Source organism: Fragaria vesca, linkage group LG3, assembly GCF_000184155.1.
Source record: "Fragaria vesca subsp. vesca linkage group LG3, FraVesHawaii_1.0, whole genome shotgun sequence".
In the NCBI taxonomy this organism is placed as follows: Eukaryota; Viridiplantae; Streptophyta; class Magnoliopsida; order Rosales; family Rosaceae; genus Fragaria; species Fragaria vesca.
The window spans coordinates 9447995-9467105 of NC_020493.1; the positions used below are offsets into that span (position 1 = coordinate 9447995).

Consider the following 19111-nt stretch of genomic DNA (forward strand, 5'->3'; position numbering starts at 1 on the left):
AGAAATGATAGCTAGTGCTGAGAAGATGCTGCAGAGGTGGCAAAATAGTGAGGGCAAAGAAATCGAGCTGTATCAAGAATTTAGGTTGTTTACTGCAGAAGTGATTTCCAGAACAGCATTTGGCAGCACCTACTTAGAAGGGAAGAACATTTTTGACAGGTTGACGAAGATTTCGGTGTTATTATTCAAAAATACTTATAAGATCAGGCTTCCTGTTATACGGTAAGTTTCTTTTACTGCACAATGTTCATTGCATTTGAAGAAATGATCCCAAAGACTTAATTTCCAGTAGTTGCTGTTTGTATCATTATTTGATCAACATATGTATGATATATATGTAACTACTATTATATATGTGATATTTTGTTTGACATTGTTACCTTGCATGTCCCATTTACTAAGTACATAGCAGAGAACAATTCACTGCAACATATATTGTAGGAGGATTGTGTATGTTCCCATTTCTCATGTTTATTTCATTCATGTTTTCATTCCGTATTGCAGAGAGCTTTTCAAAACTAGTGATGAAGTTGAAGCAGAGAAGCTTGAGAAGGAAATACGCAAAACGATACTAGAGATTGTGAAGAAAAGGGAAAACAAGGCAGTGGCACAGCAGGATGAACTCAACTTTGGGGGGGATTTTCTTGGATTACTTTTGAAGGATCATCATGTTGACAGTAATGACAGATACAGGTTCACAATAGATGATATAATTGATCAGTGCAAGGCATTGTACTTTGCTGGACAAGAAACCACTAATGGTTCGCTGTCTTGGACCGTCTTTCTTCTGGCACTTCATCAGGATTGGCAAGAGGAAGCAAGAAAAGAAGTCCTACAATTATTCGGAAAACAGAATCCAAATATCGACGGCATTTCCAGACTAAAAACTGTAAGAATGTCATCAACAGTTAATACTGCTGATTGTGTAAGCGGTAGAAACTGTCATCAGTTAAGTATGAAATTCTAATTTGTGTTTAGTCTCATTTTGTGTCTGTCTTTTTGATGCAGATGAATATGATCATCAATGAGTCTCTAAGGTTGTATCCTCCTGTTACTCAACTTATAAAAAGAACTGAAAGGGAAGTTAGGCTGGGGAAGTTGATTGTTCCTGCTGACATTGATTTGGTCATTCCAATTGTAGCACTTCACCATGACACTCAAATATGGGGACAAGACGCCGGACTTTTCAAACCGGACCGATTCTCAGAAGGGGTTGCAAAAGCTACTAAGAATAACATGGCTGCATTCATACCATTTGGAATAGGACCTAGAATTTGTGCGGGATTCAACTTTGCCACCACTGAAATTAAGATAGCTCTGTCAATGATTCTGCGACGCTACACCTTCACTCTTTCCCCGGGATATGTCCACTCACCTCTTCATTTTCTTACACTTCGCCCGCAGAATGGACTTCAAGTAATTCTACACCCCTTGTGAAATTGCTCTCTTGTAATGAATAATGGTTCAATATTTATATAAATAGGAAGCCTAGAATAAGGTCTGTGAACCTCACCCGAGGTACTTGTGAAATTGCTCTCTTGTAATGAATAATGATTCAATATTTATATAAATAGGAAGCCTAGAATAAGGTTTGTGAACCTCACCTGAGGTACTTGAGTGAGGAGGTCCAAAACTTATATCAAGTTTGCTGCATAGAAGTTCCGATAATTCACGACGTCGAAAAACAATCTCCTGTAATGAAAAACCTCACACTTTTTTTGCACATTTTTTTTTTGCCATAATAAATTTGAAGAATAGTTAATTAGTTGTTGACTTGGTGCAAAAAATGTGTACCAAATTCTTGGTCCTTAGGGAATCAAGTAACAGTAAGAAGAATAGGATATTACACAAAATGCCACAAATTGCATGACACCCTTGTGCAGACAATATGAATAGCCCAAAAGCTTCTCCCACTTGTTGAAAATGGACTACTCCAATCAATATATATCTGAATGAAATGGAATTTGTAGGTTCTGCATTGAGTGATTTAGGCACAACTGATCTACCAAAACCAGGCAGCAGAGGAGGCCGGATGTGAGATCGAAGAAGACACCAAGAAGACGATTCATCCTTCAAGTCGAAAAACCTTCAAATCAAAATATACTATTGGCATGGGTGATGCTTGCTAGGTTTATTTACAAATGCATATATAGTCATATAGATGGAAGAATAAATGGCTCTACTAGACTTGAGTGCAGTGATAACCAGCACTGAATGAAGTTTAATGATTTCAGGGATTCCATTGTGACACTCTTCAAGTTGATCAAACCAGGGAACTTATGCTAGAGATCGTTAACGGTATATAAATAGCTGGAGGAAATGGTAGTTTCAGTCTACACTAAGCCTTCAGATTTTGAAACTACCATTTAGAAAATGCGGCTATATCAATGCTCTCTTTTCACCATTTCTAACAGTCACCATTTCTATAATGACATTTTAGCTAATATAACCAAAATTTAACTCAAAAATGGCTAGCATTGCTAAAGATGCTCTCTCCAAGCCAAGAAGGCAAAAACTAAGTCTCCCAAGCTGCATTCACCCACTACTGATCTTAAATCACCCTAACACCCTCTTATTGAGTTTCTACCTATTCAATGGTTAGCATCTTTAACAATGTCATTTTAGATAGTCACTTTAAAAATGCGGCTGCATCAATGCTCTCTATTTTAGCTAGTATTACATCAACATTTTTTTTCAAATAAAGATTAAATAGTTTAAATATATTTTTATATCACGTAAAATATCTTACAAGGAATGTATTAAATTATAGCTAATCTCATCTGAGTCATCTTGCTCTTTATATTTAACTAGCGAGATAACTAAAAGTCATAACAGCTAAATTTTGTAAGCCCACCCCAAGACGAGTGCTCTCCTATTCCGACTTCCCCAGAGCCTCCGGTAGCACAGCCAAGACGGCGATGGGTTTTCTGCCCCTGCGGGGGTGGAGCGACAGAAGTTTTGAGAATTCAAGAGAAGGTCACGACGAGACGAGTCGTTTATCATTACGATAGGTGTCAAGTGGAAGTCTGCTAGAGTTTTAAAAATATTAAAAAAAATTAAACACATTTCTCTAAAATAGCTAAAAACTAAAATAGAATCCGCTAAAATTGCTCTTAGTGCTTAATCATTGTACCATTCGGCAAATCAAAGACATTATATATGTTTAAGGGATGTTTAATCTTTCCGGTCAAACCTACGTACATCACCTTGTGCATCATGGTGTAGTTTGTTTTCCATATATTCATTGTTCCATTCCTCCTGCTATACTACATGATTCATAACAAAATTATTGATGCAATTTATATATCTCAAAAATCATGTCGGCTAAAATACAATCATGCAAATTATATTGCTTTGTTTGTATATATTGATGACAATAAGCTAGAGCTTAATCATGTATAGAATATCAAGAACACACATGGTCGTAGCAATAACACGATTGTTTAAATATCGAGAAATCGTGCACTTCGCAACTGCCGGAGTCGTGACCTCTTTTAGTGCACTTTTGATTACAATACTTGGCAGCTCTTGCAGATTTATGGTTTCACAGTCCGTTATCGCATTCCAAGCCAATATCAGTCGATCTCATTGTACAATCTGCAACACCAAAATGAATCAATTTTGATGTCAAAAAGACCAAGAAGAGCGCTAGCAGGAAACCAAATATCCTTGATGCCATGGCTAGCTGCTACACAATGTAATCGACCTTCTTTGGACTTCTTTTTTATGTTGTGTGTGGTATAAACAACAACAATCACTATTTATACGAATTTAGTGAAACATTGCAATAAACGCAGTCTATAAATAAGATTTAAATTTGCAATAAACCATAACACGGATCCCTATAACACTCTTTGTAACAAATAAATTATAACGTTTTAACCTCTATTCCGAACCACATGGCATGAGCCATGATCTTCTAGAGAATAGGAGAGGGGCTAACCTCACTGGAGCCAGCCCAAAAAGGGGTGGCGTTAGGGTTTCGAGAGGAAAAGCTCTCGACTCGCAAATACTATATAACATGAATTCTACAATCATGAATTTTACAGCAAGTTTGGTGCATAGAAGTTAGTAGGTGGAAAAACAATCTTGAATTTTTTTATTTTTAACATGAATTTTGAGGTTTAACGATTTTTTTTTCATCGATTAATGAAAAACATGTAATGAGACGACAAAACAAAACCACGACTAACTCTAGACGGTGCAGATGCTTTTCATTTTGTTCACATTTCTCATGTTTTGATTCCATATTGCAGAGAGCTTAATTTTCGAAACTGGTGAGGAAGTTGAAGCAAAGAAGCTTGAGAAGGAAATACGCGATACGATACTAGAGATTGTGAAGGAAAGAGAAAACAAGGCTCAGCAGGATGAACACTTAGGGGGCTTGGGTGGGGTGGGGGTGGGGGAAGGGTGATTTTCTTGGTTTACTTTTAAGAAATAATTTCACTTTACTATCCTGAACTTTAGGTCTAAAATCAGTTTGATACCTCATCTTTTTTTTAATCAGTTTCATACCTAAACTTTCAAAATGACATCAATCTCGACCAAAATAACTAAAATAGCCCTGGTTAATCTTTTTACCCTCTCAGAGTTAAGAATGGCAGCGGCGATTGCCGGGGGAGGAGGAGGGGCTGCCGCCGGGGCCCATTGCTGGTGGTAGGGGTGGATGCCGGCGCCAGCCATGTGGTGGATTTGGAGGCAGGGGAGAGAGAGAGGGTAAAAAGATTAACCATGGCTATTTTAGTCATTTTGGTCGAGATTGATGTCATTTTGAAAGTTTAGGTATGAAACTGATTTAAAAAAAAGATGAGGTATCAAACTGATTTTAGACCTAAAGTTCAGGATAGTAAACTGAATTTTTTCCTACTTTTAAAGGCTCATCATGATGACAAAAATGATAGATATTATAGAATCACAATGGATGATATAATTGATCAGTGTGCGAGGCATTGTACTTTGCTGGACAAGAAACCACTAATGTTTGGCTGGCTTGGACCGTCTTTCTTCGGGCAATTCATCAAGATTGGCAAGAGGAAGCAAGAAAAGAAGTCCTGCAATTATTCGGAAAACAGAATCCAAAAATATCAACGGCAATTCCAGACTAAAAATCGTAAGAATGTCATCAACAGTTATACTGCTGAGTGTGTGTGCCGTAGAAATTGTCATCACTTAAGAAGGAAATCCTAATTTGTGTTCTGTCTCATTTTGTTTCTATCTTTTTGGTGCAGATGAATATGATTATCAATGAGTCTCTAAGGTTGTATCCTCCTGTTATTCAACTTGTAAATAGAACTGGAAGGAAAGTTAGGCTGGGGAAGTTGATTATTCCTGCTGATATTGATTTGGTATATGGAATATAATTTGGTAGGATGGCTCTGCTAGACTTGACTGAAAACCAGCACTGAAATCGAGTTTAATGATTTCAGGGATTCCATTGTGACACCCTTCAAGTTTGATGAGGATCAAACCGGCCAGGGAACTTATGCTAGAGATCATTACACCCTTCAAGCAAGAGGAAATGGTAGTTCCAGAATCTGAAGGGTTGGTGTTTAATCATTGTAGCATTCGGCAAATCAAAGAAATTATATGTTTAATCATTCAGGCTCAAACCTAAATCACCTTGTTCATCATGGCGTACTTTGTTTTCCATTCATTGTTCAATTCCTCCGGCTATACAACATGATTCATAGCACAAATGCAATTTATATATCTCAAAAATCATGTTGGCTAAAATACAATCATGCAAATATTACTTTATTTGTATATATTGATCGATGAATAAGCTAGAACTTGTATATAGAATATCAAGGAGTTCAGCACACAGGGTCGAAGCAATAACATGTTTGTTTAGATATCCAGAAATCGTGAGCATTTCGCAAGTGCCGAAGTTGTGACCTCTTTCAGTGCACTTTTCATTACAATACTTGTAGCTCTCTTAATTTTATAGTTCAAGAATCCGGTATCGCATTTCAGGCCAGTATCCAAAGATTTCGTACAATGTCTTGCAGTACTTGCATCACCAAAATGAATCAATTTTGATGTCGAGAAGACCAAGAAGAGCGCTAAGAAGAAACCAAGTACCCTCGACTCCATGGCTAGCTACACTGCAATATATCTTCTGCTTCTTCTTTTTCTATTGTACGTAGTATAGGCAACGACAATCACTATTTATACAAATTTTTAATGAAACGTAATTACGATTACATTAGTAAAAAAAGAAAAACAATCGCACTAAATGCAGTCTATAAGTAGGTTTCTACTTCACAATAAATTACAAAACTTTGTAACCAAAATAAATTACCATACTTCTTTAACCAGTAAATTATAACATGGAATCCCTTTTGATGGCAAGGGGATAACCTCACCGGAAGTAGCCCAGAGGGAGCGGAGCTAGAGTTTTCGAGAGGAAAAGCTCTCGACTCGCATACTGTATTAACATCATCTAATCATCACCTTGACTACAACACTGGTACCTAATTATATATCTTAGCTCTCCAAACTCAGAGCTTAGCTCCCCAAATGGAGTTTATTTTAATTATTCTAGTTTTCATTTTGCATTTTAAAAACAGTGAAATATGCGTAAAATGGTTTAACCGTACATTTGGTTAACAACATGTGAATAATATATGCAGATCGTGAAGTGAATGGTTTAACTGTACATTTGGTTAACAAAAACTCTAGAGTGAAGTTTCTTGAAAACAGTTTCAACAGAAGCAAAGTCTACATCGAAACCATAACTCTGACCTCCATACTGAACGTAAAGGTACTCTTTTGGACATGAGGGTGGAGGAAGAATTTGGGAGATTGCTGGAATATCTGGTGTTGGGGGTGGAGGCATATCTTTTTTCTTCATAGAATAGTAAACATCAGCCATAAGAAGCCATATAAGATCAGGGTCAACAGATGCAAGACCCTGAAGGGCATTTACAGCAGCTTCACGTAGACCTACGACACCACTGCAAGCAATCCCAACCACAAGACCACTGACCTTCTTGAGGACAATGTCCAATGCCGAAGCACTCTTATTGTTTCGGGACAATTCAGCAATCATGTTGAGCACCGCAGCCTGGACTTTCAGATTGGAAGTTTCAGCCATGGAGCTTTCTGAAGAACTGGATGTGCTTCTGTAAGGGAGTTGCAGAGGGATTCTTTCTTCTTTAAGGTTGGGTTTTCTATGGAATGGGGAGGTGGATAAAAGTTTCCAGAAGTGGGCGCCATCAGTGTGGAAACGTCGTGAAAAGAAATCTCCCCCAGAAATTTGCACTACATTGCTTACTACAGATAAACATCTTCGAACAGCCTGCGACCCACATACATAGAAGTTAAAATCCAAAAAATGAGGCACATTATCAACTCAGCATATATCTTGGTCACAAACTCAGAGACAAAGAAACATCAATTTGTTTTGAACTAATTGAAGTAGTGAGAAATGCTAGTCAGTAAACACAAAAACCAATAAAACACTGAACTGAGATTAGCAAGGGGAAAAGATCAACCACGCACCAGTGGGTTTTTATTTCGGATACAAACAACCAGGAAAGGCCATATTTTATTCATTGCTGGAAGCAACCTGTTCTCATCAGCCCCTTCATCAGCAGCATCTAAATTATCTTGAAGATGATAGAGTGAATATTCCTGAATTACTTCTTCAATTCCTTCCTTAGTATCTCTCTCATGGCGATAGGCCTCTTCTACTTTCGCCAATGACGTAACACCATCCTACATAGAGAGAGAATGCAGGTACGAAAATGTTTATCAACACCAAATTACAACAGCAGTGTACGTATCTAAGGTCAGAAGATAGAATACGTTCGGGACGGCATTATATGGATTATAGAGAAACAGCACAATAAAGGCCCAAGATCTTTTCACAAACACATTATCACTTCAGTTACACAAACTGATACATGACCAAAAGGCAGTAGAAAGTTACCTCAACTATATCCAAGGCCACCAAACAAGCTGCTTGATTTTCTGAAGCCAGTAGAGAGGTTGCAGCCATAATACATGAACTGGCAATAGCTCCAACTGTTCGTCTATATCTCTTTGAATCATTCAGCTTGAACAAAATGCTCTCCCATTTCTCTGCATGCATAACATCATCGATTAAACAAGATACAGTTTCAAAACTGATACATCTCAGATCCAGTCATTTATCTGAAAAGTAAGTAAGGATATATAAATGAAATGCCCACAATGACAATGCTTATAGTAACAAAGTCTACTTTTCGGGTATTCAGAATTTTAAATGCTACCCTTATTGTAAAATCAATGAAGGGTTCAGCTCACCTTCTTTCCATTATGTTTTCACCACCACATAAAAATAAATATCAGCAAATATATTCCATTATAATAGAAATATTTAGATCAGAATCCTCAAATCTAATGCTTCAAAACAAGAACAAAAATGATTCAATTCCATTCTAAGTAAGCGCACATGCAAATTGCAAACAGCAAATTGTTCACCTGATTCCTCATGAGACATATTAATGTCATCCTCATCTTTCTTTTTTGTATCGGATATATTGGCCTTGACATCCAACAAGTAAGACTCTGCATGGGTTGGTAAGGAACAAGCCTCACGCTTTGATGCCTTGGCGATTTCTGCTACGGCCTACAGATACATGGGGAATGAAAAACTATAGCTCAACTACATTTAGCCATACTTATGTTCATGCAGTGCTTCTATACTATGTTTTACGTGATTGAACAAATTGGACCGAAGTTTCAACCCAACCCAATACCATCCATTCTATAACCCCTATTTAGCTAGCTGGAGAACAATAAAATTTGGGTTCCAGAAATAAAAGTACCCCATAAAATAAATGGAAAGAAAAAGAATATAATAGTATTACAGATGCCTACTTTGTTCAAAACTATTCAGATTTTCCCAATGAGGTTCGTATGCTTCCTTACAGATTCACACTTTGTGCAAAACTATTTACTTTTTTCCAATAGGTTCTTATGTTCCCGATTAATGAAATCAAACATCAGCAACCTGCTTACATGAAATTAGAAGTGTAAATAAGAATATAAAAGCACCATTAAAGAGCATCATTTTGATCAAATTAAGGATAGGGAAAAATATCTAAAATGTAATTAATATTTCCTCCAGCTTTCCCAGTAATACGGTGCAAACTAATGATAAGATTACCTTTAAAAATGGGATCGTTAATTCAGGGTGCTGATGCCTGCCAAGAATCTCAAGCTCCAGAGAAACTGAGCGCATCTGCACAATCAGAGTCAGAGCATTAGCACCACAATTTCTCCTCATGCCAAAACAAAATGAAAGAAACAGGACAGGAAGTACAATAACTTGGTGCAAAAACCTCTATGAGTAGCAATAGGAAACATTACTTTCTAAAATGAGCATGCTTAAAATGAACAATAAAAAATAATTAAAAATCTAAACAGAGAAGAATGCGATCTCAAGAGGTAGCAGGAAATGCATAACATTAGGACCCGAAGCATTGATTAACACCAAGGGTTCATGAGCTTACCGGCTCCTCGAATAAAGGCAATATCTTATAAGCTACTCCAACATAAGATAGCATTGCTGCAAGCACACTTGGCACATGAGGATTAATCTCCAAATGGCGTAATTGTCTGCATATTGAATCTATCACATAATCTGCATTCCCTAATACCAGATGCCCAACCTACAAACAGAATTAAAATGGATAGGTCAGACAACAGCAAAATCCACAAAATCAAAACAACTTTTGATGATGTATCCTTGAATTGACTTACTGTCGGATAACCAGATGTAGCTGCCAGAATGTGCAATACAGCATCAGAAGCACTTCTAACATGATAGTTTGAAGAAATGAGGTTCTCGAGCAACATATAAAGTGACTGATGAAGAAATCCACTAGAGGCAAAATCCCCTCCAAGGCAGATACTGATGATGCCTATTCCTTCAATAATAACCTGTTTCAAGAAAACAAAGCTACTTGAGTTTAATGTGCATCTGCTGACGCAAAATGGCTGATGCAACACGACCAAATTACATTCACAATAGGTGGAGCAGATTTTATGTTACCTGGTGTAACATAGCCGTGTCATGAAACAAGTTTACGCTAATATCCTCAGCTTCATAATCATGAAGTATAACCGGAGATCTATTTTCTGTTGGAAGATCCCATACTTCATGAGATAGATATTCATGTAAAATTCTACCAATACAATCAATCAAGTGACTCCTTAAACCCTCATCCTGTAAAACTTTCCACCTAGATTCACCGAACATGGATAATTCAGTATTGAAATGTTGGGCACCAACAAATTTGGCATCAGATTCCTGAACTTCTTGCCTTCTTTTGCTTGACTTTTGAAACCTCCTTCTGAAATATTCAGTGGCTTGATCTGATATACCAAATATCATCTCGTTCAGAATACATACAGCAGTGCTTGCTTGGCGTAGCAACTGTCCCGAACCAGTTCTTTTATACCAAGAGTGCCAACTTGTTTCATTATAATCCTTCATGCGGACCTCAGAAACTAAATTTCGCAAGTAACCCAGTGGAATGTCAGTGATAAGTGCTAAATGCTGCCCATTCTTTTTATCTAGCAACATATGAAATCACCTCATAAGTACACAGCACTAAGATGACATAAACAAAAAGAGAAAACCCACAAATTCAATTTAAGGAATTGAAATGACCTGCCATCAAGGACAGACCCACAAGTCTGAGAATCCCTGAAAGAGATTGGTATAGCTTTCGACCCCCGATGTAAACAAACCAAGGAGGCATGTGCGGAAGCTCATAATTCTTCTGGGCATTATCTGATGTATAGGGTGGGTCTTTCTCCTGGATGGCTGTAATCTTTGAATTTTGAGGGGTAGCAGCCATGTTTATTAGGCAATCACTGGTAAGGTGGATTCCAGCTTTCAACTCAGTAATAGAGTCTAGGTATCTTACTGAGGATGGCCTCGATGTAATAAGCTTATCAAGAGATCCAGCATATACCGAATTTTGACTCATACATATAGCGAAAATGTCCAAGAAAAGAGTAGTTGTTACCTAGGAATCCCCAAGGAGAAAATGTCATAGGCAAGATTAATATAAACAAAAAAAGATGGAATAATATTAATACTAATACTTGGAACTGAAACAATAAGAACTATGAGAGATTTGTAAGAATAAATAAATTATGGATTAATTTATGTATTTAAATGTAGTTAGCTATGACCAGCAATTTTCTGTTGTAATGGAACGCTCACTTCGGTCACATGGATGGTTAATAATTCTTCTAATATATATTTATCTACCTTCTTCAAATTACATGACACATGTCTATAATACCAAACATGCTGAACAGATATATTGTGCCGTACTTGGGAGACAGAGAATCTTGGTCTTCTACTATATATATTTATTCAATAAGAGGCCTTATCTTATATTAATGTACAAGTAACCCGCAATAGAGATATGAACTAGTTAAACATCATTTGTGACTCAAAATATACATGTTAAAGTTAGAAAGCAAATGGAAACATACAGGAGACTGAAGGATGTGATCCACCACAAACTGAGGACCAGAATAGTACATGATTACAAGTAACTGCTGAGCATGTGACAGTGCAACTGATTCCTCACTCCCAAGCACCACTTTTGGAAGCTTATCAATGAGCCTGGTAACATAATAAAGTGGCTATGAAGATTTTAATATCCCTTTCAAAGGGCAAGGACCGACTATGCGCAATATTTTGTCTAGTATCAAGTGAAGCACAAACCTGCTAAATATCTGAGCAACATCTTGTTCCAATTGATATTTTCCAATCAACGTGAATAAATTTTCAAGAAATTCCTGTGCACCTGAAGACACCTCTTCAGCTTCATCTATAACCAAAACACATAAGCCCTCCTGCATTAGTAGCCAAAGAAGAGTTAACCTAAAATGGCAGTTCAATGTTCACACTTCAGATACCACATCAAGAAATTTGGAATAGACATGTTCATATTGCATCTGTCAAACATAACACTGATGTCATTCAAAATTGAACTTCTTATAATTCTTTCCTGGTTGTAGGAACCAAGAATGCATTATGCTTAACATTAAGCACCAAAAGGGTAACATTGAGCAAATTAATAGAGTCAATACAATTTTAAGTAGATCAGCTAAACTAGAGAACGAACAATCACACCCGACATGCTCTTCTCATGTTAAAAGCCTCTTCCTGTTGAGCCCCTAATGCTCAAGCAAGGAATTCTTATGAGGGGGGTTGGGAAGTGTGAACAACGATTGAACTAAACAAGTCAAAAGGAAGTATAATTTAAAGGTATTGAAACCATGCAATATGAATTCATCTACTATGGCAGATATGTACTGAGAACAAGCCATAAACAGAAAAACACACTTCTCAGCTTACCAGAAACATTTGTCTACTCTGCCTCAGTGTATAAGTGCACTTTGACAACAGTCCTCGTATGGAAGCCAGGAGCCCTTGTCTCACTTTCTTTGCTGGATGAATGCAGATCTAAGAAGTGATTGAAGGATTTACTAATTGAATAAGAGAAGTAGAAGTAAAATAATAAGCATTGACTGACAGTACAGGATGCAAATAGGCTATGTACAACTGTTAGCAAATGAAATGAAAGAACTTACATGTCGAAAAGTTGTGCCCAAAAGTTTATCCACATGAACTGAAGTTTTTTCAATCCAGTCATTCGTACGATTCACATGAAAAGATGCATCGCCCTTGCCAGAATCAATTTTCCTCTCAGATTTGGAAATACTTGTAATCATTTGACCACTTGAATCATCCAGTAAAATTTTGCTTTGAGAATGGGACTTAATTGGCAATTGACGAAGCTCGTCCATAAAAGATTGTGTAGACTCGTACTTTTTGTCAGAAGTAACAATTATTGACATATCACGTCCAGATAAATTAGCATCATCCTGGAGAACTATCATCAGATACTCAGCCAAACCTCTAACTGCTTGATCAATTGCATCCCCACTTCCAGCAGCTCCACTGGTCATCATTTTGGAGGCATGCAAAACTTTAGCAAACTGACTAACGACACCAGGTAAAAAGAAGGCCAATGCATCAGCAGTACCAACCTGTAGTGAGAAAATGTAATGAATAACCGACCATAAGATTTCAATATGCATAAAAGAATGATTCATCATCCTTGCAAAATTAAAGAATCTATCTATGTGGAAGAGTGTGTGAATGATGATAAATTTTAAAACTAAAATAAACCATATAACAACCTTAGCAACAAGCACACGAAGAGTCAAAAATACTTCAACACGAAGCTTTGCACTCCCTAGATGTCCTCGCATAGCCTCATTGTCTGCAGCCTTTTCAGAGAGACCACAAAGGAAATAAAATGACTTTGAGAAGAATAGATAGCTAATGCCTTTTCAGAAAAACAATCTTGAATGTTATTCAGTTATCAGTTGTTACAGGAAGGAAGTTGACATACTTTGAGAAGAAGAGATAGCCAATGTCCAACAGCTGCAGAAGCAGCTTGTGACTGTAGAAATGAAAGTAAACATTCATTTGATGCTGAAACGTAGTTTGGAGAGCTAATGGCTGGAGATTTAAAATCTCTCTTTTCTAATAGCATAGGCAGACCAAAGATTTGATGACATGTGCAGGACTTATCAGAGCATGGAAGTAAATTCAGAAGCAGTGCCCTGAAACACTTGATAACTCCCTCACGAAACTCTTCTGATGCATCAGATGGTGAAAGCAAAGCCCCATAAGTCAACTTCTTGAGCACAACAACCATCTGTAAAAGGATGTCACACAGTTCGATTGTTAATATCAGCTCAAAAAATGATTGAAGAATTCCAAAAAACCATATCCTAGGTCGACCATTCACATGAAAGAACTAGTTAAAACATTAAAAAAGCCAATAGTACAAGAAAAATCATACCCTAGTTTGTAGGAAATATAACATTTTCTTAAATGAAAAAAAAAAGGATCTGGAATAGAAAAGGACAATGATGCACACAAGAAGATAACAAGGATACATATTACAATAAATTCTTAACTTCAGTGCATGTCATTCACTTGTAAAATAATCATAACTCACATCCAATTTATGAATGAACCTAAAAGGAATACCCCTACAGTGGGAGACCATGAATCCTAAAAAGACACTTCAATCTATACCTCCCCCATGAAAATTCTAAAACTTTAACTCCTCCAGCCAATCTGCATCTCCAAATAACTTGGTTTGTTTTCAGTGTAAGAAAAACACCAACCATAAAAGGTTTTCCTAACAAAACATTTACTAGTAAATCTACATGTACATGGAACATGAATATGCCAATCAATAGGATTACCTGGTCTACAGATCCTAAGAGACACTTCGTAAGGAGTTCCTCCAGACAGTGAAGCACACCTTCAGCCACACTGTCACTCACTTTTTGGGGAACTTTTGTGATATTAGCAGTCGCAACTTTTTCTTCAGAACCAAGCTTCTTTGGGGATCTACACTCCACAGATGCATCGAATAGAAGTAGCAACGGAAACAAAGTATAGCTGAAACCGGGAATAAAGAAGTCAGTAGAGCTAACTCATTCTTACGCAACTACAAACACACATACACATTCTAAATTTCCCTATGAGGTACACAAAGCAAAAAAAAAAATGTGGATCATTATCAAGCACCACCACATTCACCAGAGTATAAAACAATAGGACATGAAGTCCATCGCTCCTCCACCAGTTGAGTATTATCATTACATTACAACACTTCAAGAAACTCAACATTTCATACAATAACAAGCACATTCGCGCTTTAGTTACCACTAATTAGCCCAAAATAAAAAGTCGATCCAAGCCACGAATCATTCTTCAAAGACTCAACTCAGTGCTAAATACCTGTACAACAAGCAAATGCACTTGCATTTCCTATCCATATATACAAAATCACATATACAGAAACAGCAACAAGCATCATCAAACATCTATATACACACAATACATATACAATTTCAGAAGCATTCTTTTTGCTAACGCGAGAAATCAAAGCACAGTAAAGAGGAGTGCTTAACTCGAAGAAAGGCTGGAGAGAATGAGAAGGAGTCTGGCGAAGAAACTGAAGCAGAGAAGAGATAGACGAGGAGCTCTTCTTAGGGTTTTGGAAAAGCTCCAGAAGCTCGAAGCAGTACGACTTCAGCTGCGTAAACACTCGGCTTCTTCCTTGTTCGGCCGAGACCGCGAAGCCGTCGTTTTCGTCCATGGCGGCGAGTGAGAACCAGACCGCGAAAAATTGAGAGGCGCTGATCGGATGAGTCGGTTTGAGGAAAGAGAGTGAGTGAAGTTGTGGCCGGAAAACGTCGCGTGCGGTGGGGGAGGTCGCCGAGTCGGTGACGGAGGTTAGTGGCGGTAAAGCTGAGAGTGACGAAGAACCCCGACGGAGGTCTGTGGGTTCTACGGGTCGTTTTATGTGACGGGTATATGGGCCTTCGTTTTGACCCGGATATAAACGTTCGGGTTTGGGTACGGGGCGGGTTTGTAAAATCGTCTGTCCTCATTGTACAATAACACACGTTTACTTGCTAATGAAATTTACCTAATGAAATTTACCCTAGAAGAGTGAGATTTACATTTTTACACCATTAATATTACCATCCACACTCTCTTTCTTCTTTTTTTTACTGAAACTCACACTCTCAATATATATACGCGTAGATCGATCCATTCAGGTACCTATACCAAGATAGATATTTTGTTCTCCGTTCATAGCGATACAACGTAGATATGCATACCTCCGTTAGCTGTAGGAAAATTTCTCATCCATTTCGTTCAAATATGTCAAACGAGAGGCGAATTTTCTTGAGAATTCTTTTAGCTAAAGTCAGACAAGATCATGATGCTAGCTCGATCGAGTCTGGCTCCCTTAGTCTTCTACTCAAGCTTTTCATTTCGATTGTCTTAGTGTAGGTTATTGTCGTGGGTTTGTTCTTTAGTTCATTTGTATCTCGGGGAAAAAAAAACATAGATAGGGATATAAGCTTCGTGTGCAAACTTTTGATGCGTTGGTACGTTAACTTATTTGGAGAATTTAACGATGGTGTATGAATATGATGATTTCGGGGTAAAGAAAAACTAAGATCTGATGATTTTGGGTGTAGAGCTAGATCGAACAGAGTTCCCATGATTTGTTCAGAAAGGAGAAAGGTTCAAAGGTACATGTAAACCTGGTACCAAAGACTCATACTGTAGTTTTAGTATTATGTAATATGTATGGTTCTTTCATGATAAATTGACTCTGGCTTTAACTTAAATTCGGGGGAGGAAAGCTACATCTGCAGAACTAGTTAGGACTAAAGGGACTATAGCTCAGTTAGCGGAGTTCTCTGGCAAAGGTGGCCACATTCCGAAGTAATCATCCATGCCGTGGTCCATTTCTGTAGGCTTTGGCAACTTATCACAGTACTTCTCCGACGCTAATTGTTCGGTTGCATCCTTCATCACAAAATCTTGGTTGTTGGTCTTTGTTGAATCCTCAAGGCCAAGTTCTTTCTCCAAGTAACTGAGCCAGTTCCCACTTTCGACTAGCTCCAAGTTTGAGCTCTGGTAGGTCTGATCCGCCTGAGGTAGTAGAGGCTCAGGGTTACCCTCAAATGATAACGTCCCATCTAACATGTTCCAGAAACCATAGTCAGATTCGAATGGAATTTCAAAGACTGCCTTGTCTGCTATTTGAGGTTCATAAGCTCCTTTTAAGTCAAACACCAAATCATCTGGCCTCGAAACACCGCCCCCTTGGCTGGAACTTGAACCGTTTGAGGAGGCGTAGGATGAAAAGGATGAACTTGTCGTCAACATTTTCATGCCTACAGCATCATCAACCCTAACTTGATCTGTTACTTCCATTGGTAATTTTTTTTCAAGTTTTTCTTGGATTGTCAACGAATCGGGCAGTTCACAGTCGTTCCGGGTCTTGGACGTGTTGCTTTCTTGGTTAGGTTGATTCTGTAATTCAGCGGTGACTCCTGCACTCGGTTCTCCACTAGACAACTGAAATGAAGCACTGGAAGAAGATGATGAGGATGAAGAGGAAGTTATGGAAGATAACTCCTTTGATTGATCATCTCCACAAGAATACTTCAAAGCCAATTTCTTCCGCAGATGAGTGTTCCACACATTCTTGATTTCGTTGTCTGTTCTTCCAGGAAAATGGGATGCAATTTTGGACCACCTGCACGTACAATAGTACACACTTCAGCTTTTTTTTGTTTTTTTTTTTTTGATACCACGGAAAATTACAAAACAAAACCTCTCGGACAATCCAAATTTACATTATCAAAGAGCAAGGCTCTAATAGCCGAACTTGGAATTCTATACACTTCCATTAGCAGAGTTAATTCAATAAGATTATTAGGAGTTTCGGATTTTCATGGATATCTTACTTGTTTCCCCATGCTTCATGTAGCATAATGATGGACTCTTCTTCCTCCTTTGTGAAGTTACCTCGCTTCAGATCAGGCCGAAGGTAGTTGATCCATCTCAAACGACAACTTTTCCCACATCGCAGTAAACCTTCAAAACAAATTGGTTTATTGTTTACATTAATGTTGCTGTTTATTTTTTTTATATATGAATATGGTACAAAACCTGGCATGGTCTTAAGCAATGGTAATCATAAAAGTAAGGTATGTAATATCAACTTTGTCGTATCTTAAAGTCATTGTTAAGGGTTGAAATAGAACAGTTATAGAGTAACGTTTCAAACTTGCCGTGCTTGTGCATTTTTAACTAACAACATTGCAGATCCACAGTCAACTAAAAATCTCAGTCTCATGATAGTGGCAAAACGTTATCTTTTCTGGTTTTCTTCCTTTTATAAGATCATTTGTGATAAGGGAATTTGTAAGAGAAATTAACTGTAAACAACACTAGAAAAAAAATAATAATAACTTTCAAATTTTCTCAAGTGCGCTCTAACTAGTAATATCAAATCATCAACCTTGAAGCCAAAATGCTCTAACGCAAAAATGTGTGAATATTAGACATTTTATGGGCATGGACAAGAAAATGCATGCATGACAAAACTTAACCCATTTGAAGGCAGTATGATCTTAATTTGCAATGCGATCGATGAAAAAACAATCTGAATCATATATATATGGTTCTCATTGTTTTGCATTACAAAAAATCATGGTTCTCATTGTTTTGAACTACAAAAATCATGGTTCTGATTGAAGCTTGCTCGTTTCTACCAACTTTGCAACAAAACAAAAGGTAATTCTCTAAACGAGAGGGAGAATCAAGATTATACCTGCTTGTTTAGGGAGAGCCCTCCAGTTATCATGACCGTGTTTCTGAATGAAGCTGATGAGCCTTAAGTCCTCAGAAGGACTCCAAGGTCCTCTCTTCACTTGGCTCTTATCACAACATGGTGTTCTTCCCCTCCCTACCATCTCAACTTGTCTCTCTGTCGTCGCTGGCCGGATCTCCGTCAAGTTTCACGACACTGTACCTCTCCTGACTCCTGATCACTAGCTAGATAGTACTCTCTGAATTCAACACTACCCGGCCCTTTACCTTGTGTTTCATATATGCATCACCTTGTGTTTCTTCTCATATATATAGAGAGAGTGAGGGAGAGGAACTTTTATCAAGCCAAGGCCACAAGGATCATGCCTGCAATGCTGCAATAAATAGAAGATCCAGAGGGGGATTTGTAAATATCTATAATTCTTTCTGATTTATTTATTAATTGTCATGTATTGCTGCTGTGAGAAATTCCCAACTATATGCATACATTACCTTAAACTATGATTTTCAACTATCCAAGACTTTTGGGTTTGCTTCCTTGGATTCAACCCTGGTGCTGCTTTTCTACTCAAATAAACTAGATTCTACTATTGTTCCACTTTTGGTACTATATTTAAGCAATGGGATATCTTAACATTTCCAGGTGGCTAATTACAGTTAAAAGCTTATATCTGGGGTAAAAAGGTTCATCCCTATCCCTTGATTCCTTCTCTCTCTTTTTTCTTTTATACTGTTGGGAAATCGCCTAAAGTAAAAAGCAACTTATATGAAGCTGCATGCATAGTTTGTACTTTGTCCCGTTTTGGAAGAAAAATGTGATTTGAATTTGTGGAATACAAATTTACCAAACACTTTTATTTG

The 19111-nt window shown here is 37.6% G+C and overlaps 3 protein-coding genes across 3 annotated transcripts in view; 1 reads left to right on the forward strand and 2 right to left on the reverse strand.

Annotated features, from left to right (window-relative positions):
- The window catches only part of LOC101315420 (secologanin synthase-like), a 6844-nt gene extending 1484 nt beyond the window's left edge, over positions 1-5360 (forward strand). Inside the window, exons 3-7 of the mRNA XM_004295610.1 lie at positions 505-889; positions 1009-1416; positions 2235-2298; positions 4257-4399; positions 5229-5360. Of these exons, the coding sequence (XP_004295658.1) occupies positions 505-889; positions 1009-1416; positions 2235-2298; positions 4257-4399; positions 5229-5360 (1132 nt within the window). The remainder of the gene's footprint in view (positions 1-504; positions 890-1008; positions 1417-2234; positions 2299-4256; positions 4400-5228) is intronic.
- A 1217-nt stretch (positions 5361-6577) lies between these two features.
- LOC101290940 lies at positions 6578-15206 on the reverse strand. Its single transcript, XM_004295611.1, has 18 exons — positions 15019-15206; positions 14305-14503; positions 13437-13745; positions 13222-13311; positions 12610-13068; positions 12374-12481; positions 11738-11868; positions 11503-11635; positions 10664-11024; positions 10314-10566; positions 10043-10232; positions 9751-9930; positions 9501-9659; positions 9155-9229; positions 8467-8614; positions 7934-8085; positions 7504-7719; positions 6578-7300 (listed from the first exon to the last, which is right to left on the reverse strand). Exons 1-18 carry the CDS (start codon positions 15204-15206, stop codon positions 6650-6652), a joined length of 4002 nt encoding a protein of 1333 aa, XP_004295659.1. The 3' UTR covers positions 6578-6649.
- An 821-nt stretch (positions 15207-16027) lies between these two features.
- On the reverse strand, positions 16028-18578 carry LOC101307762. Its single transcript, XM_004294014.1, has 3 exons — positions 18252-18578; positions 17383-17512; positions 16028-17171 (listed from the first exon to the last, which is right to left on the reverse strand). Exons 1-3 carry the CDS (start codon positions 18391-18393, stop codon positions 16310-16312), a joined length of 1134 nt encoding a protein of 377 aa, XP_004294062.1. The 5' UTR covers positions 18394-18578; the 3' UTR covers positions 16028-16309.
- Positions 18579-19111: the final 533 nt, after the last annotated feature.

What these genes read in the sequence shown, in the direction of transcription:
- LOC101290940 (XM_004295611.1), bottom strand. Translation starts at nt 15,206, where the DNA reads ATGGACGAAAACGACGGCTTCGCGGTCTCGGCCGAACAAGGAAGAAGC. An exon ending in TAACGATCCCATTTTTAAAG is followed by an intron (nt 8,615 to 9,154) that starts GTAATCTTATCA and finishes ATGTATCTGTAG; the next exon opens with GCCGTAGCAGAAATCGCCAA. An exon ending in TCCGAAATAAAAACCCACTG is followed by an intron (nt 7,301 to 7,503) that starts GTGCGTGGTTGA and finishes TGTGGGTCGCAG; the next exon opens with GCTGTTCGAAGATGTTTATC.
- LOC101307762 (XM_004294014.1), bottom strand. Translation starts at nt 18,393, where the DNA reads ATGGTAGGGAGGGGAAGAACACCATGTTGTGATAAGAGCCAAGTGAAG. An exon ending in GGCTCTCCCTAAACAAGCAG is followed by an intron (nt 17,513 to 18,251) that starts GTATAATCTTGA and finishes TTTGTTTTGAAG; the next exon opens with GTTTACTGCGATGTGGGAAA. An exon ending in CATGAAGCATGGGGAAACAA is followed by an intron (nt 17,172 to 17,382) that starts GTAAGATATCCA and finishes TTGTACGTGCAG; the next exon opens with GTGGTCCAAAATTGCATCCC.